The sequence below is a fragment of the Mustela lutreola genome, chromosome 10 (genome assembly GCF_030435805.1).
Source record: "Mustela lutreola isolate mMusLut2 chromosome 10, mMusLut2.pri, whole genome shotgun sequence".
Taxonomy (NCBI): Eukaryota; Metazoa; Chordata; class Mammalia; order Carnivora; family Mustelidae; genus Mustela; species Mustela lutreola.
Window position 1 is genome coordinate 40,601,371 of NC_081299.1, and position 23,781 is coordinate 40,625,151.

The 23,781-nt window shown below is 34.7% G+C and overlaps 1 protein-coding gene across 1 annotated transcript in view; it reads left to right on the forward strand.

The window, feature by feature from the left end:
- The window catches only part of C10H1orf185 (chromosome 10 C1orf185 homolog), a 33,118-nt gene extending 11,876 nt beyond the window's left edge, over window positions 1-21,242 (forward strand). Inside the window, exons 3-5 of the mRNA XM_059138511.1 lie at window positions 10,646-10,781; window positions 18,405-18,441; window positions 19,988-21,242. Coding sequence (XP_058994494.1) covers window positions 10,646-10,781; window positions 18,405-18,441; window positions 19,988-20,382 — 568 coding nt within the window. The 3' untranslated portion in view covers window positions 20,383-21,242. The remainder of the gene's footprint in view (window positions 1-10,645; window positions 10,782-18,404; window positions 18,442-19,987) is intronic.
- The last annotated feature ends 2,539 nt before the right edge of the window (window positions 21,243-23,781 follow it).

The window sequence follows — 23,781 nt, forward strand, 5'->3', positions numbered from 1 at the left end:
AGCAACAGAAAGAGAAATTAAGAAAATAATCCCATTTACAACCACACCAAAAACAATAGAATACCTAGGAATAAACAAAGAGGTGAAAGACCCATACTCAGAAAGCTATAAAACATTGATGGAAGAAATTAGAGACAGAAATGGGAAGACATTCCATGCTAATTGCTTAGAACAATTGCTAAAATGTCCATACGACTCAAAGCAATTTACAGATTTAATGCAATTCTTACCAAAACACCAACAACATTTCTTCATAGAACTAGAACAACAACAAAAAAAAATCACAAAATTTATATGGAACCACAAAAGACCCTGAATAACCAAAGCAATTTTGAAAAAGAAAAAGCTGGTGGTATCACAATTCCAACTTCAAATTATGTTACAAAGCCATAGTAATCAAAACAGTATGGTACTGGTATAAAAATTGACACATAAATTAATGGAACAGATTAGAAAACACAGAAATAAGTCCCAAATTTTGTGGTCTTTTAATCTTCGAAAAGCAGGAAAGAATATCCAATGGGAAAAGACCGTTTCTTCAACAAATGATGTTGGGAAAACTGGACAGCCACATATAAAAGGATGAAACTGGATCACTTGAAGAGAGCACAGGCATTAATTTCTCTGACATTGGCTATAGCAACATTTTTCTAGATATGTCTTCTGAGGCAAGGGGAATAAAAGAAAAAATAAGCTATTGGGACTACATCAAAATAAAAGCCTTCTGCACAGCAAAGGAAATAATGAACAAAACTAAATGGCAACCTATGGAATGGGAGAAGATAATTGCAAATGACATCTGATAAGGGGTTAGTATCCAAAATATATAAAGAATTTATACGCTTCAACACCCAGAAAACAATTTAAAAATGAGCAGAAGACACAGACATTTCTTCAGAGAAGACATCCAGATGTCCCACAGACACATGAAAAGATGTTCAACACCACTGCTCATCAGGGAAATGCAAATCAAAACCACAATGAGATATTACCTCTCACCTGTCAGGATGCCTAAAATCAAAGAAACAAGAAACAAGTGTTGGAGAGCATGTGCAGAAAAAGAAACTCTCTTGCACTGTTGGTGGGAATGCAAATTGGTGCAGCCACGTTGGAAGACAGTATGGAGGTTCCTCAAGAAATTATAGAGCTACCCTATGATCCAGTGTTTGCACTACTGGGTATTTACCCAGAACTAATTCAAAAACATGAATTCAGAAGATACATGAACCCCTCTGTTTATTGCATTATTATAGAAGCCATACTACGAAAGCAATATAAGTTTCCATTGAATGATGAATAGATAAGGTGTGGTATAATGGAGCATTATTCAACCATTAAAAAAAATTTTTTCCATTTGCAGTGCAAAGTGAAGCTATACAGTATAATGTTAAGCAAAATAAGTCAGTCTGAGAAGGACAAATACCATATGATTCCACTCTTATGTGAAATTTAAGGAACAAAACCAAGAGCAAAGCACAAGGTTGGGGGGACCAAGAAGCAGACTCTTAACTATAGAGAACAAACTAATGGTTATCAGAAGGGAGGTGAACTATAGAGAACAAACTAATGGTTATCAGAAGGGAGGTGAAGGGGAGGATGGGTGAAACAGATGAAGGGGATTAAGGAGTGCACTTGTCATGATGAGCATTGGGCAATGTATAGAATTGTTGTATCACTATATTTATGCCTGAAACTAAGATAACATTGTATGTTAACTATACTGGAATTTAAAATTTAAAAAAATAGAAAGGAAAAAATTAGAAAATGTTTCAAGAAGGAGGAGATGATGATATTGAAAGTGCTTAAGAAGTTGAGAATGATTATGGAGAAATAATTTTTGAATTTGGCAACATGGAAGTTATTGACGACCTCTAACAGTTTTGGTGGAGTGATGAGTTCAGAAGCTCACGTTTGAATAAAACACGGGAGGTGAGAGAATTGAATCAATATAGACCTCCCTTTAAGGAAGGTGTTGTTTTCTGTTTTTTTTTGTATTGTTTTGTTTTTGGTGAAGGGGAGTTGACAAATGGGGAAGTAACTGGAAGAGATTGTGAGGGCAAGAAAGAGGGGTTTTTTCCTCTTTAAAAATTGAAGACATGCTTGATTATCTTCCTCTCTCATTCCCACTTCCCTCAAATTTGAACCATCACCAAGTTCTATTTAACCTCATAAATCACCCAAATCTATTCTTTTCTTTCAGTTACCTCTGTTACCATCTTATTTATCATTATTCTTCACATAGATTACTGCAGTACAATAATAACTGACTCTCTACCTACACTATTATTCTCATTAAATCTCTTTTCCACACTTGAGCCAGACATTTTCCAAATACATATATAATCAACTTACCAGACCATTCCATCCATCCCCACTATATTATAAAGGACTTCCAATTGCTTTTAGGATAAAAACAAATGGCATGACTTTTGAGGCCTTACATGGTCTGCCCATTTCATCTCCCACTTTACTCTTGCTTTCACTGTTTCTGCTACACTGTCCTAATCTGGCCCCTATGTCTTTATCTTGATATTATTTCTGACTGAAATACTTTCTTCTACAACTCCCTTCCTCCACAACACTCTGCCTAATAAATTACTATTTCTTCAAATGCCCAATTCAGTCTTTTCCTCAGAAAAGCCTTCTCCCTGACTCTCTAACCAGATTAATTCCCTTTGTTGCATAGTCCCACAGTACAACAGGTACCTTTCCTTGATAGCTCTTTCCAAAGCTGTAATTTTTCATTTTCTTGTCAGCATTTTATTAATGTCTGCCTTCCTTAATAGTGTTTAACCTCCACAAGAGCAATAACGGTTCTATGAGGGTAGTGGCTGTGCTTTTTTTTTCCTTACCACTATATATCCAGCACCCAGCATAATGCCTGACCTATAGCAAGTACTCACTAAATATTTGTTAAGTGAACTTAATTCAATGAATGAGTGAATCCTGGTTGCCTAAACCACATTAAGTAATGAAATACAGTCTCTTAAATTAACTTAGAAGTTTTCTAGTACTTCTGTATGAAGAAATGGCAATCAGCATTATTTTTTAAATTGGTAAATTTGGGATAACCATTAGAAACTACATTTCCTTATGCTTAATTATCTTTGATCAGCTGGATTTTACTTGCTGCTTCGGTATTTTTAACGGTCTCTCAAAATTGTTTGTGTTGCATGGGTAAGGTCATGGGTACACTTGCATTGTAAGTCATTAGTTTCAATCCAGTTTCCTTCTATTTAATTTTGCCAGATATATTATTCAGTAAAAAACTGATGAATTAATTTAATTTCATTCCTTTGTCATAGAAGACAAATTTATGAAAAGACTAGTTAACATTAAACTAGATTGATGATCTCACAACCAGAAAGATGGATATCAAAAAATCGTGGTTAATTTCAAACTGGAAATATTAATCCTGCATAAAAAGTGGCTTAATTTACATTCTATGAATAAAATAGGTCTAGTAAAATCAGTAACATATGAAAAGGGAATATATATGTTGATCGGTGTTTTAAAAATAAATATATGGGGGGAAAGCAAGATGGCAGAGGTGTAGGAGATGTAAATTTTATCTGGTCCCAGGAATTCAGCTAGGTAGTTATCAAAACTTTCTGACACCTACAAATTCAACAGGAGATCAAAGAAAAGAATAGCAGCAATTCTATGAACAGAAAAGCAATTACTTTCTAGAAGGTCTCTTCTCATTTGTTTAGTGTATATTTTTCTGATGTCATTGTTACCCTTTTAAGATTTTCTTCTCTCATTCATCTATTCTTCTCTGGAAAATGATAAAATGGAAAAATTCATCTCAAAAAAAAAAAAAAAAAAGAACAAGAGGCAGTACCAACTGCTAGGGTCCTAATAAATAAGGACATTAGTAAGATGTCAGAACTAGAGTTCACAATGGCAACTATAAAGATACTAGCTGGGCTTGAAAAAAGTGGAGAAAGTACTAGAGAATCCCTTTCTGGAGAAATAAAAGAACTAAAATCTGACCAAGTCAAAATAAAAAAAGGCTATTAATGAGGGGCAATAAAAAATGTAGGTTCTTTCTGCTAGGATAAATGAGGCAGAAGAGAGAATTAGTACTATAGAAGAGCAAATGATGGAGAATAAAGAAGCTGAGAAAAAGAGAGATAAACAACTACTAGATCACAAAGCAAGAATTTGAGAGATGAGTGATACAATAAGACAAAACAATATTAGAATAATTGGAAATCCCAGAAGAAGAAGAAAGAGGGACAGAAGGTATATTAAGAAGAACTTCCTTAATTTAGGGAAGGAAACAGGCATTAAAATCCAGGAGGCATAGAGAATCCCCCTCAAAATTAAGAAAAATAGGTCCATACCTCATCATCTAATAGTAAAACTTACAAGTCTCAGAGACGAAGAGAAACTCCTGAAAAAAGCTCAGGACAAGAGGTCTGTAACCTACAACAGTAGAAACATTAGATTGGCAGAACCTATCCATAGAGACCTGACAGGCCAGAAAGGACTGGCATGATATATTCAGAGTGCTAAATGAGAAAACTTGCAGCCAAGAATACTAGATCCAGCTAGGCTGTCACTGAAAATAGAAGGAAAGATAAAAATCTTTAAGGACAAAGAAAAATTAAAAGAATTTGCGAACACCAAACCAGCCCTACAAGAAATATTGAAAGAGATCCTCTAAACAAAGAGAGAGAGCCTAAAAGTAACATAAACCAGACAGTAACAGAGACAATATACAGTAACAGTCACCTTACAAGCAATAAAATAGCACTAAATTCATATCTTTCAATAGTTACCCTGAATGTAAATGGGCTAAATGCCCTAGTTGAAAGGCACTGCTGTCAGATTGGATTAAACACACACACACACACATACACAAAAGACTACACACACAAAAGACTCATTGATATGCTTTCCGCAAGAGACTCATTTTATTTTTTTATTTTTTTTAATTTATTTTTTTGTATTTTAATTATTTTATTTAACAGATTATTTTTTTTTATAAACATATATTTTTATCCCCAGGGGTACGGGTCTGTGAATCACCAGGTTTACACACTTCACAGCACTCACCAAAGCACATACCCTCCCCAATGTCCATAATCCCACCCCCTTCCCCCAAACCCCCTCCCCCCAGCAACCCCAGTTTGTTTTGTGAGATTAAGAGTCACTTATGGTTTGTCTCCCTCCCAATCCTATCTTGTTTCATTTATTCTTCTCCAACCCACTTAAGCCCTCATGTTGCATCATCACTTCCTCATATCAGGGAGATCATATGATAGTTGTCTTTCTCTGCTTGACTTATTTCGCTAAGCATGATACGCTCTAGTTCCATCCATGTTGTCGCAAATGGCAAGATTTCATTTCTTTTGATGGCTGCATAGTATTCCATTGTGTATATATACCACATCTTCTTGATCCATTCATCTGTTGATGGACATCTAGGTTCTTTCCATAGTTTGGCTATTGTGGACATTGCTGCTATAAACATTCGGGTGCACGTGCCCCTTTGGATCACTACGTTTGTATCTTTAGGGTAAATACCCAGTAGTGCAATTGCTGGGTCATAGGGCAGTTCTATTTTCAACATTTTGAGGAACCTCCATGCTGTTTTCCAGAGTGGCTGCACCAGCTTGCATTCCCACCAACAGTGTAGGAGGGTTCCCCTTTCTCCGCATCCTCGCCAGCATCTGTCATTTCCTGACTTGTTAATTTTAGCCATTCTGACTGGTGTGAGGTGATATCTCATTGTGGTTTTGATTTGTATTTCCCTGATGCCGAGTGATATGGAGCACTTTTTCATGTGTCTGTTGGCCATCTGGATGTCTTCTTTGCAGAAATGTCTGTTCATGTCCTCTTCCCATTTCTTGATTGGATTATTTGTTCTTTGGGTGTTGAGTTTGCTAAGTTCTTTATAGATTCTGGACACTAGTCCTTTATCTGATATGTCGTTTGCAAATATCTTCTCCCATTCTGTCAGTTGTCTTTTGATTTTGTTAACTGTTTCCTTTGCTGTGCAAAAGCTTTTGATCTTGATGAAATCCCAATAGTTCATTTTTGCCCTTGCTTCCCTTGCCTTTTGCGTTGTTCCTAGGAAGATGTTGCTGCGGCAGAGGTCGAAGAGGTTGCTGCCTGTGTTCTCCTCAAGGATTTTGATGGACTCCTTTAGCACATTGAGGTCCTTCATCCATTTTGAGTCTATTTTTGTGTGTGGTGTAAGGAAATGGTCCAATTTCATTTTTCTGCATGTGGCTGTCCAATTTTCCCAGCATCAGGAAAGAATGTCCAATGGGAAAAAGACAGCCTCTTCAAGAGACTCATTTTAGACCCAAAGACACCTCCAGATGTAAAGTGAGAGGGTGGAAAACCTTTTACCATGCTAATGGTATTTTAAAAAAACAAAACAAAACAAAACAGAACCCTGGGGTGGTGATCCTTATATCAGACAAATTAGATTTTAAACCAAAGACTAATAAGAGATGGGGAAGGACACTGTAGCTTACTTAAAGGGTCTATCCAACAAAAAGATCTAAAAATTGTAAGCATCTATGCCCCTAACATGGGAGCAGCCAATTATATAAGCCAATTAATAACAAAATCAAAGAAACACATTGACAATAATATCAGAATAGTAGGGGACTTTTACACCTCCCTACCTGAAATAGATTATCTAAGCAAAAGATCAACAAGGAAATAAAAGCTTTAAATGACACACTGGACCAAATGGACTTCACATATATATTCAGAGCATTCCATCCCCAAACAACATAATACACATTCTTCTCTAGTGCACATGGAACAGTCACCAGAATAGATCACATCCTGGGTCACAAATCAGAGCTCAACCAGTACCAAAAGATCAGGATCATTCCCTGCAAACTTTTGCACCACAATGCTTTGAAACTGAAACTCAATCACAAGAGGAAAGTTGGGAAGAACCCAAATACATGGAGGTTGAAGATTGTACTAAAGAATGAATGGGTCAACCAGGAAATTAAAGAAAAATTAAAAAAATTCATTGAAACAAATGACATTGAAAACAACAGTTCAAAACCTTTGGGATGCAGTAATGGTGCTCCTAAGAGGGAAGTATATAGCAATACAAGCCTTTCTCAAGAAACAAGAAAGGTTTCAAATACACAACCTAACCCTGCACCTAAAGGAGCTGGAGAAAGAATAGCCAAGAAAGCCTAAATCCAGCAGAGCAGAAACCAATGAAATAGAAACCAAAAGAACAGTAGAACCAATCAACAAAACTAGGAGCTGGTTCTTTGAAAGAATTAATAAGATTGATAAACCCCTGGCCAGATTTATCCAAAAGAAAAGAAAAAGGACCCAAATAAATAAAATCATGAATGAGAGGAGAGATCACAACCAACATGGAAGAAATACAAACAATTGTAAGAACATATTTATGAGCAACTCTATGCCAATAAATTAGGCAATCTGGAAAAAATGGATGGATTCCTAGAACATATAAACTATCAAAACTGAAACAGGAAGAAATAAAAAACCTGAACAGACCCATAACCAGCAAGGAAATTGAAGCAGTAATCAAAAATCTCCCAACAAACAAGAATCCAGAGCCAGGTGGCTTTCCAGGGGGAATTCTACCAAACATTTAAAGAAAAATTAATACCTGTTCTTCCAGAGATGTTTTGAAACATCAAAAAGTCAAAATGGAAGGAAAACTTCCAAACTCTGAGTCCAGCATTACTTTGATCCCAAAACCAGACAAAGACCCCATCAAAAAGAAGAATTACAGAGCAATATCCCTGATGGATATGCATACAAAAATTCTCACCAGAATACTAGCCTATAGGATCTAGTAGTACATTAAAAGGATTATTCACCACAACAAAGTGGGATTTATTCCTGGGCTGCAGGGTTGGTTCAACATCTGCAAATCAATCAATGTGATACAATATATTAGTAAAAGAAAGAACAAGAACCATATGATCCTCTCAATAGATGCAAAAAAAGCATTTGACAAAGTACAGCATCCTTTCTTGATTAAAACTCTTCATAGGTAGGGATAGAGGGAACATACCTCAATATCATAAAAGCCATCTATGAAAAACCCACAACAAATATCATTCTCAATGGGGAAAAACTAAGAGTTTTTCCCCAGTTTTTCCCCTAAGGTCAGGAACACAGCAGGGATGTCCACTATCACCACTGCTATTCAACATAGTACTAGAAGTCCTGCCTAAGCTATCAGAAAACAGAAATAAAAGCCATCTGAATCGACAAGAAGTCAAACTTTCACTCTTTGCAGGTGATACAGTACTTTATGTGGAAAACCCAAAAGATTCCACCCCAAAACTGCTAGAACTCATACAGGAGTTCAGTAAAGTGTCAGGATATAAAATCAGCATATGGAAATGAGTTGCATTTCTATCACCAACAAGACAGAAGAGAGAGAAATTAAGAAGTTGATCCCATTTACAATTGCATCCAAAACCATAAGATATCTAGGAATAAATCTAACCAGTGAGGCAAAGAATCTGTACACTGAAAACTGTATAATACTCATGAAAGAAATTGAGGAAGACACAAAGAACTGGAAAAATGTCCCATGCTCATGGATTAGAAGAAAAAATATTGTTAAAATGTCTATGCTACTTACAGCAATCTATACATTCAATGCAATCTGTATAAAATACCATCAACTTTTTTCACAGACTGGAACAATTGATTCTAAAAACTGTATGGAACCAGAAAAGACAAAATAATGTTGAAGAAGAAAACCAAAGGTGGTGCCATCAGAATTCTGGACTTCAAGCTCTCTTACAAAGCTATAGTCGTCAAGACAGTATGGTACTGGCACAAAAACAGACACATAGATCAGTGGAACAGGATAGAGAACCCAGAAATGGACCCTCAACTCTATGGTCAACTAAACTTTGACAAAGCAAGAAAGAATGTCCAATGGAAAAAAGACACTCTCTTCAACAAATGGTGTTGGGAAAATTGGGCAGACATGCAGAAGAATGAAACTGGACCATTTCCTTATACCACACATTAAAAAAACTCAAAATGGATGAAAGACCTAAATGTGAGACAGGAATCCATCAAAATCTTTGAGAAGAACACAGACAGCAACCTCTGTGACCTCAGCCACAGCAAGTTCTTCCTAGAAACATCGCCAAAGACCAGGGAAGCACTCAGCATAATCTCTGAGTGAAATAAGTCAAGCAAAGAAAGTCAATTATCATATGGTTTCACTTACTTGTGGAACAAAGGAAATAACATGGAGGACACTAGAAGAAGGAAAAGAAAAGTGAATTGGGGGAAATAGGAGGGGGAGACGAGCCACAAAAGAGACTGGATTCTGAGAAGCAAACAGAGTTTTGGGGGGCGGTAGGGATATGGGTGAGCCTGGTGGTAAGTATTAAGGAGGGCACATTTTTTATGGAGAACTGGATGTTGTACATAAATAATGAATTTGGAACACTGCATCAAAAACTAATGTATTTTATGGTGACTAACATAAAACAATTAAAAAAATGACAAGGGAAGCAGGGCAAAAGTGAACTTTTGGGACATCATCAAGATAAAAGATCTGCATAGCAAAGGTAACAGTCAACAAAACCAAAAGACAACTGACAGAATGGGAGAAGATATTTGCAAATGACAAATCAGATAAAGGGCTAGTATCCAAAATGTATGAAGAACTTATCAAACTCAACATCCAAAAAACAATCAAGTCAAGAAATGGGCAGAAGACATGAACAGACATTTCTCCAAAGAAGACATCCAAATTGCCAGCAGACACATGAAAAAGTGCTCAACATCATTCCACATCAGGGAAATACAAACCAAAACCACAATGAGATACCACCACACACCAGTCAGAGTGGCTAAAATGAACAAGTCAGGAAATGACAGGTATTGGTGAGGATGTGGAGAAAAGGGAACCCCTCCACACTGTTGGTGGGAATGCAAGCTGGTGCAGCCACTCTAGAAAACAGTGTGGAGCTTCCTCAAAATGGTGAAAATAGAACTACCCTATGACCCAGCAAGTACACTGCTGGGTATTTACCTCAAAGATCCGAATGTAGTGATCTGAAGGGGCACTTGAACCCCAATGTTGTTAGTAGCAATGTCCACAATGGAAACTATGGAAATGGGCCTAGATGTCCATCAATAGATGAATGGATATAGAAGGTGGTATACATACACACACAGACACATACACACAACAGAATATTGTGCCTCCATCAAAAAATGAAAGTCATTTGCAATGACTTGAAAGGAACAAAGGGTATTATGCTAAGCAAAATAAGCCAATCAGAGAAAGACACTTAAATAATCTCACTGATATGAGGAATTTGAGAAACAAGACAGAGGATCATAGGGGAAGGTGGGGGAAAATGAAACAAAACAAAACCAGAGAGAGAGACAAACCTTAAGAGACTCTTAATCCCAGGAAACAAACTGAGGATTGCTGGAGTGTGCTATGGTGAGTGCTGTGACCTGTGTAAGACTTATGAATTATAGATCTGTACCCCTGAAACAAATAATACATTATATGTTAATAAAAAATAAAAATAAATATTAATATTTCTGATTTTAAACCTTTATGTATAACTATTAGAAATAACATTATAATGGAACTCATGTTTGATAATATTCTCTATATATTTTTCAGAGAAATATTTCGAAATTCCAAATTTAAAGCAATTGATGAGAGATGCAGGCAAAGATCATCAAAGGGAAAGATTAAACCTCATTCTCATTGTGTCTTTATTTCTCGAAATTTTCATACTGGAGGATTCCTATCACAGGTAGTGTATGATGTTTTATAGAAATATTTTCAAATAATTTATTTGATACCATGTCACTAACATTGTTGTCTTTAAATCTGAAAAACAGTGGCCACTGTTTTCGATATGAGAGATAGTAATATGGAGCTAAATTTAAATTACCCAAACTGGTTAGTTTTTATATTATAGGAAAATGAAAAACTAAAACTAAGAAGTTGCTTCTCTATATCTCTAGCCTAAGAACCTATACTCCTCATATTAGGATTATTACAGGGATGAAGAAAAATTGCATAAGAAAAACAAAACAAAATTGCCAGGCTTAACAGAGGAAAGTGATTGGAAATAAGAGGAAACTCAGAAAACCAAATAATCTAAAAAACCAACTAACTGAAATTAAGTACTACTTAACAAAGATTTATTAAGATTTCAGTATATTCTAAGCTCTGGGACTCCCCCGTTAAGGATGATAAGTTATCCTTAGTGTAGTACAAGTGGGAAAGGCAGACACATAGTTAACTTTCTGTTATGTGGTGTCAAAACAGTGTTATATGGACAAAGTAAAACAGGAGAGATACCAGTGGAAATGTAAAACTATGATATAATTAAACAAAACAAATATTAGTGGTTTATAGCATCATCATTATTATAGCATTAATTTTAAAAAGCAGCAAATTGATAGAATATCAAGGTTTCATTGTACATATTGAATATTGAACTCATGTTGAACTCAATGTTCATTTGCTGAATAAATATTTTTCAAGTGCCTTAAATATGACAACACTAGGTTTGGCACTGAGGCTACATAAATAAGATATGAGTTCAGATCTAGATGAGCCCAAAGTTAGTAGAGAAGAAAAACATATAAAATAAAAATTACATCATAATATGGTAAGAGCCACAAAATTAAAGAAATGCAGACAAGGAGGCATAAATTGAGAAAGGCTTCACAGAGAAGAAATTTTTAGTTGGATTTTGAGAAAGGAATAGAAGTTTGCCAGGAGGAAAGGACATTCATTCTATGTTCAAAGGCTTGCAGGTATGAAAGTAAGTAACATGTTCAGTAAAAATGTTATAATGTTTGGGAGCTAAGGTTCATAAAGGGAAATGGTGGGAAAAGGTCCTGGAGATGAGGTTTTGAGAAACCTTATTTATAGCTTAAAGATTTTGGATTTTACTCCACAGACTTTACAGATCCACTGGAGGCAGTATGGGATTATAGTCAAGAGCATAGACTGTAGAGCCAGTTGATGCAGTTTCAAATCCTAGCTCAACCACTGCTAGCTGTGTAATCTAGGCAAATTACTTACTGTGTGTCTGTTTCCTCATCTGCAAAATGGGGATGATTTAATCTCTATAGAATTGTTATGGGAAGTAAATGAATTAGTATGTAGAAAACGCTCAGAATTGTGCCTGGCCACATAGTGAGCACCATACAAGTTTACCATTATGATTACCAGGAGATTTTAGGCAGGTGGGTTTAATGATCAAATCAATTCTAAATAGTTCTTTCAAATGGAAGATTGTTTGAAATTGAGATTATATTGCAGAGAAATGTTTAAATGTATTTACTGAGTACCCATCACATGCTAGGCATTTTGCTGGATACTGTAGTACAATGATGTCTTCATACCTAATGATAGATACAGATAAACAAAATGTCATGAGTACTATGATGGAAGAAGTACATATATAACAGTACCATTAAACTGTTTATTGTTCATTCAACAAATACCTAATAGAGTCCTATATGCCAGGCACTATTCTAGGCAATTGGAAATTTGGTAGTGAACAAGAAAAACAAGAGTCCCTGTTTCCATGAGATTTATAGACTAATGGGAGAGATAAATAATATACAAAAATATAGAATATTATTCAAAATTATTGATAGTGATAGGAACCTAATTCAGAAAAAAAGATAGTATAAATCATAGTATGAAAACAGGGTATGAAAAGAATAAGGTAGTACTGACTTCAGCCACAATCATTTCAGGCAGTACAAAAGGATTTTTCATATTTTCCTTCTTTTTCTCATCTCAGTTTCTGCCTGTGTATTGGCCTCTTCCTCACCTCCTAGAGACAGGCAGGCAGGAGGATGAAAATTATAATGAAAGATACGGCTTAATGGATAGAACTAGAGCTGCATTTCTAAAATGTATATTGTGAAATACTGCATATAAACAATAGAGTACCCACAAACAATTTAAAGACTAATAAGTGTAATTATTTATACCCACCACTCAGAATAAGAAATAGAATATTACCAGTACCTTTGAAGTGTTCTGAGCCTTCATTTATCTCTTACAGTCTGTACCCCAGCCCTTCACTGCAACTATCTTATAATTGCAGTTAACCATTTCTTTGCTTTTCTTTATGATTTTACCAATGTATTATTAGATTTTACATGATTTCAGACTCCATGTCTAATATACTCTTACCTTTTTGTGCAACATTATGTTTCTGAGATTTCATCCAGGTTGGTGCATATACCCATAGTGCACTATAGACTTTTTTTTTTTTAAAGATTTTATTTATTTATTTGACAGAGATCACAATTAGGCAGAGAGAGAGAGGAGGAAGCCCCATGCAGGGCTTGATCCCAGGACTCTGAGATCATGACCTGAGCCAAAGGCAGAGGCTTTAACCCACTGAAGCCACCCAGGTGCCCCTCATTATAGACTTTTTTTTTTACAGTATTCCAGAGTATGAACTGACCAAATTTTGTTTGCAAATAATCAAAATTATAATTAAAAGACCTCGAATAGCTAAAGCAATCTTGATAAAGAACAAAAATGGATGTATCACAATCCCAAATATCAAGATACTCTACAAAGCCTTAGTGATCAAAACAATGTGATACTGGCACAAAAACAGACGTGTAGATCAATGGAACAGAAAAGAAAACCGAGAAATGGATCTACAACTGTATGGTCCACTAATTTTTGACAAAGCAGGAAAGAATATCAAGGGAAAAAAGTCTCTTCAACAAATGGTGTTGGGAAAACTGGACAGCAGCACGCAAAACAATCAAACTGGACCACTTTGTTACACCATACACACAAAAAAATTCAAAATGGTTGAAAGACCTAAATGTGAAACAGGAAACCATCAAAATCCTAGAGATCACAGGAAGCAACTTCTTTGACATTGGCCATAGCTACTTCTTACTAGCCATATCTTTGGAGACAAGGGAAACAAAAGTAAAAATGAACTATTGAGACTTCATTAAGATAAAAAGCTTCAATGTTGTATCTAAAACCTTTTTCTAATCTAAGGTGTAAAGATTTATGCCTATATTTTCTTCTAAGAGCTTTAATAGTTTTAGCTCTTATATTTAAGTGTTTGATCTATTTTGAGTTAGTTTTTGATATGGTGTGAGGTATGGGCCCAACTTCATTCATTTACATGTACATATCTTGTCCCAACACTATTTGTTGAAAAGTCTATGCTCTCCCCAATGATTGTCTTCAAACACTTGTCAAAAATCAATTTGCTATACATGTGAACATTTACTTCTGGAATGTCAGTTCCATTCCATTGATCTTTATATCTATACTTATATCAGTTCCACATCTTAATTATTATAGCTTTGAAGTAAGTTTTAATTTCAGGAAGTTCTCCAACTTTTTTTTTTAGGATTGTTTTTGCTATTAAGTGTTACATTTTATATTTCTATCTTTGATCCACTTTTAGTTAATTTTTTTAATAAGGTGTGAGGTTTAGGTCAAAATTCATTTTGGGAGCTCCTGATGTCTAATTATTCCAGCACTATTTATTGAAAAGACTATCCTTTTTACATTGAATTGCTTTTGCAACTTTTATCAAAAATCTGTTGAGCAAATACATGTGGGTCTATTTCTGTATTCTCTGTCTATACTGTTGACCTGTGTGTCTATTTCTATCAAAACCACACTCTAGCTACATAGTAGGTCATAAAATTGGACAGTATTGTTCCTCCAATTTCATTGTTCTTTTTCAATGTTATTTTTTTAATATTTTCTTGGTTTTTTGCCTGTTCATATAAATTTTAAGATAAATTAATCTCTAACTACAAAATACCTTTTTGAGATTGTAATGGAAATTACATTTAGTTTATAGATTGGTTTGAAGCAAATTGCCATCTTTACTACAATTGATACTTCTATTGACCTGTCTTCTGTGACTTTTATAAATAAAGTTACTTATTACTTTTAGTAATTTTTGTGTGTGTGTGGACTCCATTGGTTTTCTTCAACACAATCATATCATCTGTGAAAAACATCAACTTTACTTACTTTCTAATCTTAATGCTTTTATTTTAATTTTTCATCTTGTACTGGGTAAGACCTCATGTAATAATGATAAATAGAAGTGTCAGGAACAGTTATCCTTTTTATATCCCTGATCTCAGAATACATTCAACTCTTTACCAGTAAGTGTAAAGTTCACTATAAAATTTTTGTAGTTGCATATTGTCAGGTCATGGAAATTTCCTTCTATTCTTAGTCTAATGAAAGTTTGTTGTTTCTGTTTTTTTAGTCATGAAGTTTGCTCAATTTTGCCAAATGGTTTTTCTGCATCTTTTGACATTGTTCACATGAATTTTCTCTTTTGTTATTGTGAATTACATTGAATTTCAAATGTTAAATCAACCTTGTATTCCTGGAATATTCCTGGAATAAACTCCAATTTACCGGTATATTTTAAATCACTTTTACATCTATGTATATGAGGAATATTATTCTATAATTTTATCTTGTAATATCTGTATTATATTTTTTAAAATATTTTATTTATTTCTTTATTTGAGAGAGAGAGAGAAAAAAAAAAAAAAACAGGAGCAGTGGGAGGGACAGAGGGAGAAGCAGGCACAGGGATCCTGGTGCTGGGCTGAATCCCAGGACCCTGGGACCATGACTTGAGCTGAAAGCAAACACTTAACAGCCTGAACCACCAAGATGCCCTTCTTTGTCGTTAGATTTTAAAATCATAGTTATTCTGGTCAGAAAACTCTCCTTTTTGAAAAATTTTTGTGCATAATTGGCAATACTGTGTTCTCAAAGGTTTTCCTAGAATTCAGCAATGAGGTCATCTAGGTCTAGAGTTTTCTTCCAGAGAAAGTTTTTGACTATAAATATAGGACCTTTAATAGATATGGGGCTATTTAAGTGTTTTATTTTGTATGCTTTAGAAATTTGTTTTTCAATGAATTTGTCCATTTGATTTAAATTGTTAAGTTTATTGGCATAAAGTTTTAATAGTATCCACTTATTTTCCTTTTAATATCTGTAGAATCTTTAGTGATGGCACTCTTTTCATTCCTGATTCTATCTCTCTTTTTCTAAATGAATCTTGCTCGGAATATTCAGTTTGTTATCCTTAGACTTCTTTTATGTAAACATCTAATATTTAAATTTTCTTCTAAGCAAAGCTTTTGCTGCATCCCACAAATTTTTATGTTTTGTTTTCATCATTATTCAGTTCAAAATAATTTAGAAGTGTCCTTTTGTTGTCTTCCAGGATATTGACATTTTTGAAGAATACAGTCAGTTACTTTATAGATCATAAGATTGATTTTGACTTTCCTTGTGATCAGATTCATTTTATCATATATGAAGACATACAATGTTCATCTGCTTTTCACTAATGATTTTAGTTGATCACACCATCAGGATGATGTCTATTCTTCACCCATTGTATTATTCCTGTTTTTACCCTAGCAATTAAATAATCTGTGTGATGACACTTTGAACCATGTAACCATGAAAATATCTTTCTTCATCAAACTCTACTTACCAAGTAGACAGGTGATAAGTAGAGTTCCTCTGCTTACCTGAACCAAGGTAAGGTTCCTACCTGAACCTTGCTTTACAAAGCTGTAGCAAAATAATGTTTTTCTTATGATACTACTTCCATCTTCCATTGGGCTTTCTACTATAAGAAAAAAATTCTCTGTCTTTATTATCTGTGTAGACTCATGGGTTTCTGTGTTATTCAGCAGATGGTAGTCCATTACTGTACTTATTTTGATGCTCAGTTTTTTCCAGATTTAAGCAGTGAGAACCCCCAAGTTTGTTTCCCTTTTTTATACATCCCTGTCATTTTTTGAGCCCTTACTTCTGAAACTATAGCATAATTTTTAATAGTTGGAAGAATATTGATAATATTATTATCTATGTATCATAATACATTTAAGTATATCTTTTAGAATTTTAAATTACAGATTTAAAAAATGCTTAAGATTGTTGTAAAGAACATTCTGGTAACTGAATATTTACATAAATCCAAAATTATTAACCTGGCGTAATACATTTCTAGAAGTAGATTTGTTATATGGCCTTCCAGAAAAATTCTACCTGTTTATAGGCAGCAATGTGTAAGAATGTCCATTTTGCAATTCCCTTAAATTTGGGTGGAATTTCAGTCAGTCTAGGGCCTTATTCTGTGGTCCCCAGACCAGCAATATTGTTATTACCTAGGCACATCTGTTAGAAATGCACAGTCTCGGACCCCATTCCAGACCTACTGGGTCATAATCTGCATTTGAACAAACTCACCGGGTAAAACATAGGCACATAAAAGTCTGAGGGGCAGCATTATGATATAATTTATATAGGAGTCACAAACTGAATTGGTCCTAAGTCTAGGCAAGGTAAGTCAGGAGCCTGTACTGGTATTTATATTAATAAAAGGTAAACAAAACAAATAAGTAAAGTTGATTGCAAAAAAAGTGCTTAGGTGTTATCCTATATACATATAAGACATATATGAAATATATATATTATATATACACACTCACATGCACACACACACACATACTTATAATGTATACTATATAATGTATAGTGTGTGTGTGTGTGTGTATATATATATATCCTAAGAAACCATTTTGGGGAATAGGACAATGCAGATCAGCATGGAGTACTAACACTGTTCCCCTAAAACACAAGAAAGCAATGTTATTATCTCTCCTGCCTCATTTTTACCCACTCCATCCCAAACACCCTATGCAGTAGCCCACTGTTTATCTAGTGGTCTAAGAAAAACTGAATCAGAACTCTGTAACTCTGTAATCAGAGTGTTACAATGGATACTCCCAATCTCCTCCCAGAGAATGTGTTTTAGTAGGGTCTGATATTATGTCCAAGTATCAACATTTTAATAATAGGCACACCAGGTGATTCTGATGCCCTGGAGTTTGAGAACTACTGTACCACTACACTTTGCAGAGTACATCTTAGAATATATTGTTTGAGCAACTATTTTATTTGCTTCAAAAGAATAGCACATGAATTCATGTTTTTGTTGTTGGTTAATGAAATGAGTAAGAATTCCAATTAGTTTTTTAGACCTCTCTAGTTCTAGTGACTCTGAGTTAGTGAGGAGGGGGAGAAATAATCCTGATGAACTCTATTTCACCCCTTCATTCCTAATCCTGAGATTGCCTTCTTGAACCAGTTCATGTTTTCTCCAGATGATACCTAAACACTTTTTTTTTTCTGTCAGTATATTTTGATGAAATAAATTCATATTATGGGAAAAAAATCCATCAAAACCTTATTATGAAGTTAAAATATATTATTCTCATATAAATATATATTAAATATATTAAAGAAATTATAGAGAAACCATTCAGTTTTTAAAATATGAATAACTTTTTTTATGTAGGAGGAGCAAAGAAAAAAGGAAACAGCACATATAAAAGGTAAATTTTCTCAACAATTTGTTAGAAGAAACCATAATTATATATAATTATAGCAATTTTTAAAGAACCAAGAGGCCTACCTAAATGTTATCTAAATATTGTTTTAATACCATGGAAATTCAAGGGAAACATTAATGTATTAGTATGTGAGTGGGCATATATTCCTTAAAAAACAAAACTTACAATGTCACATCTTAAAATGTGAAATTCAAATTTTTGTTCCTTATTTATACCCGAAAGCATCATAGTCAGGAGCATCTTGGTGGTTCATTGGGTTAACTGTCCAATTCTTGATTTCAGCTCAGGTCATGATTTCAGGGTTGTAAGATCAAGCCTGGCATAGAGCTCCATGCTGGGCATGTAGTCCGTTTCTTTTCTTTCTTTTTTTTTTTTTAAAGATTCCATTCATTTTGACAGACAGAAATCACAGGGAGGAAGAGAGGCAGAGAGGCAGAGAGAGAGGAAAGGAAGCAGGCTCCCTGCTGAGCAGAGAGCCCGATGCGGGGCTCGATCCCTGGGCCCTGAGATCATGACTTGAGCCGAAGGCAGAGGCTTTAAACCACTAAGCCACCCAGGTGCCCCATGTAGCCTGTTTCAGATTGTCTCCATTCATCCCCCCACCATCCCTAAGATTAAAAAAAAAAAAAAAAAGTGTCATAGTCAATGCCCTATAGTTATCCTGGAGGGTCAAAAGACACGAGTATTTTATAATCCTCTAGATATTGTATATTGTGTCTTACTACCTCAAAATATTTTCCTCCTATGTAAGAAATGTTGGATATACAAAATGTAATAAGATATTTAAAACAGCTTTAAAAATTAATACATTAATATCAAAGTTCAGTATGTAAAATATTATAAAAGATACTTAATCCTAAGGTGTATATATATACTATATATTATGTAGTATATTTTCTAAACAACATTTTTAAATATCAACTGTGCAGTATAAATAATGTAATAATTGAAGAAGAATGAATCTTAGAGTACTAGAAGTCTAGGTGAAGTCCATTGTGTCTCTGATCTGTGGTGAGTCATCAGTCTCTAAATCTTAGTCTTCTCTTTTGTGAAATGGTTCTAATAATAACTTCCTTGAAAAATTATTGGAAGGATAAATGATATATGGAAATATATCAAACTGCTTCACATATTATAAGGCACTCTAAGAATGTTAGTAGTTAGTTTAATTGGTGTCAAGGCAACCCATAGGCCCTTTCCACTGTGAACCAAACATTTTGTAATCTGCCTACTTACAATATTCCAGAACTGAGCTTTCTAGCCCATTTAGAATCTTCTCCTATTAAAACAGGTTGATTTTCTTTAGAACAGCCTTTTCTATTCTTGATTGTAATGAAGTTGTTAATCCCCAGTTACATACTTAACATTGTACAGATGATGATAGCAACTTAGAATTTTCACTATTGCATCCTTCCATCCATTTTAACCCAAAAAAGAGTCTGAATTTTAAAAAGAAATATCGCCTTTATATGTAAGATTCAGGTCATGAATGTATAGTATTAATAGTAAATCTAATTTTCTTTTACAGCAATTAAAGATCACTCTAAAGACGAATTCTGCCTTGCAACGCAGAAGGTCATTTGTGACCCCTCAGAGACTAGCTTGGCAACACATCCCAGCAGTGTTACCTTAACCTTATCACCACTACCATCTAATTCTTATCACAGCCAAAGTATAGAAGCAGCTGATGACTGGTTTTTTGATGATACTCTAGCAAAAAAGAACTCTCCAATGCCTTTTCTCAGGGAACCTCTACTGGAAAAAGTATTTTCATACCTGTCAACAATTTCCTTAGAAGACTGTACTGAAAATGTACTGAATATGGCACTTTATGATGATCAGAAAGATGACAGCATTAAGGAAATATTTTCACGAAGAAATGCAGAGGTTGAAATACAAAACCTTCAACATAATATTGAATGACTTTTTTCTTTTGAAACATTGTATACACTGAAATCATGGAAAGTTAAAACTGAATCACCAGCTTCTGAGTCTCTTAACATGTCCATACTAATATTACTTGTTCTTTACCTTAGAGTGGTCCTACTTCCCTTGCCATTTCTTATTTCTAGAAACAAAATTACAGGAAGCAGTAGAGTGACATTATGAATATTAAGTTTAACTCCTTGTATTTCATCAAAGGACATAATAAATAATATGAATATATTTCAACATACAAGAGAAATACTTTAAAAAACCTTCAGCATAAATAGATTTTTGAATAAAATATTCACAACATTGCCTTATACTTTTGACATTTTCAATTTTACTTCCATGTGGGTAGGACTGGGCAGAATACTTCCATCAGCTTTTCTGAATTTTAAATACATAAATCTCTTAACATTCAAATTTTATTTTGTCATGATTTTGGTAAACAATATAATTTTGCTCTTCTAGGGGAGCCTGGAAACTGAAGAATCCAGAAAATAATTTTCTTTGCCCCTTCCTATGTCCGTTTCTCAGAATGGTTTCCCAATCCTTACTCCACTATGATGGAAATGTGGCCAGCTATTTTCCTAAACTGCTGATTCAAGCTAGATGAATCAGAATTCTCACTAATCTGAGAGATCCTTCTTTTTTTTTTTTTTAAACATATCTTTATCATTTTATTAGGAATAATTCTAAGTGGGTAATGCAGAAAATTTACTGAGTTTAATGAGTTTTCCAAAACCTCTTAATGAAAATAATCTGAGAGACCCTTGGTCAGATTTCTATGTTTAGTCCTGAGGGATTTCTGAAATCATCCACCATGTAATTAATCTTTTTTCCCTTTCTCCTAAATAGTCTCCTTTCTTCCTTCCCTCCTTCTCTCTCTCTCTCTCTTTCTCCTTTTCTTCTTTCTTTTTTGGAAGATGACTAAATATAATATTAACTTTTGTGTTTAAGTTACTCACCTACACTTGTGCATATCTTCCCAAGAGATAAATCATACCTATTACAATAAATGAAAAGAAACTTCTCTAAATTAAAAGTAGCGTTGCCCATGTCTATTGATTCTGTCCCATGGGAAATATTAAAAAGGATTAGAAAACCTGTCTCCTGAACACCTCATTGTTTCTACATAGTTACTGGTTGTGAAAACAGCTCTCTTAGATGTCCACCCCTACATCTAAGTAAGCTATTTGAACTCAGGGTCTGTAAGGAACAGCGTATATATAAATTGTTCTCTGTCTCTTGGTGTCTCACCAACTTCTATCTTACTACCTATCCCAGAGAAGTTATCTCTAATATTGCTAAGATGTTAAAACTTTTCTAGGAATTTGGGATTGGAGATAAGAGAGTCTGGCTTTGATCTGATTAGTCTCTGGAATAGCGGAAACAACCTGGGGAGCTATGGGCTACGTTTGGGAAGGAAAAATAGTAAATCTGCAGTGAGAGAGCAGCAAAGCACTTGCAAAGTAAAAAGCAGAGATGAGAGATAAGGCGAATGTGATTCCTGCTTTCTAATAGTCCTCCATTTCCTTATTCCAGCCCTTCATGAAGCTGCCCTTGGCTTAGTATGGCAGTCTGGTATCCTAATAATAAGTTCCCCTGTTTGCTTAAGCTAGCAAGATTTGATATTTATTAATGTCCTGTTTTTAACTGTGGTTCTGGGCTTTGGTAGGGTACCCTTGTAATTTTATAATAAATTGTCCTTTTTGCATAAAGTAAAAAGAGTTCTGTTTCTGTTACTATGAACAAAGCATCCTAACCAAATTCTTGTCATTACAAATGAGAAATAAAGAGATCTATGCATATAAAATAATTGTTATAGTATGAATGAATAGATTGAACTTTTTTCTCAAAACCTAGCACATTTACTTTTATTAAAATGTTATTCTATATCATAGCTATATAATTGAAAAGACTGATAAGCATATGAAATTACAGCAGTCTAAAATAATCTTATTTTCAAGAACTGTAAAGAATCTAAGATTTCACCATTCGTGCCCTCTGACAAGTTAGCCCTCAGTGGTTTTGTAGTGACAAAGGATGGTTTATTATTCATAGCAGTAGCAAGGATGACTTTTGAAAGAGGCTGACGTCCATGGAGTAGATCATCTTGTCCACTTAATTATTAAATTTCTTCTGATATTGCTCTTGGGGTAGCATTTACTTAAGACTCGTTTATATTCATATTCTGTGTCCATTCTCCCATCGGGAAACTTACCTACATACATCATTCCTAGACTCCTTGTCACTAATTTTCCAGTTGTATTCCTTACAAGTCTCCTACCATTCAGCCAAACCATTACCTACTGCCAATGAATCAACAAAAATCTATACCTCTGAAAATTTATTCTTCCAAGCTATACAGCTAGGTCACTGCTCAAAGTTATGCCTACTGAGACTTTCACCCCTGCCTATCAAGGCCATACATGAGCAGGGCTCTCTTAATTTAGGTGTGAACTCTGAGATGATGCTGGCATATCATGTAGAACTGTCTGAAAGTCAGGATCAAGTATTTTTCTTTACTTGATGCCATAGCTATATGGTGAGAGAGAGACCATGTAGCAGGAGTAAGAGCCATGGGTATCTCAACCATTTTCTCATGCAATTTCTTTGTGGTTTAAGAATCTGCTCAAATTCAATTTTATATAACCTAATGCCATTTGTAATTGAATACAGATCTGCATGCCTAACTTTATGTGTTAGGAAATCAGACAACACCAGTTCATGGTGAACAGTTGAACTCAAAGTTAAGTTGGTGGCCATAGTCACATGTTAAGTCCCTACTAGTTTAATAGTAAGCCAGAGGATGTTTCCAAAGAAGAATAATTGGCAGGTGATAACATGGCTTTGTTTAGAATCCTACAGACTCTCATTAACCTAGAGTTGCCTGATAAAGTCTCCATGGAGACTTTCTATTTGCTACAAACACTTCACATAGCATGGATCTGCTATGTGGCAGAACTAACTTAGTAGCCTGAATCTGTTGCAGAGCTTTCTATTCTTCCAGACCATACTCAGAACTGGAACCTCTTTCAGGTTCCTCAGTGAGTGGGTCCAAGTAGCACATTCAAATGAAATATATGTTACCTCCAATATCCAAAGGAGTCCACTATACATTGTGCCTCTTTCTTAGTGGTTGGAGGTATCAGATGCAGCAACTAGTCTTTCACCTTGGAAGGGATATGCTCCAGACCACTGGATTCATAGTAATTTTCCTGAGGCAACAGGCCCTTGAATTTTGTAAAATTTATTTCCACCCTCTGGCTTGCATTTATCTAACCATATTATCTAGGGTAGTTACTAATGTTTGTTTACCATGTCCAGCTAGCATGATATCACAAATGTCTTCTGGTGTCCATTTGTGTGGAATGAGGATTAAGGCCCATTTAG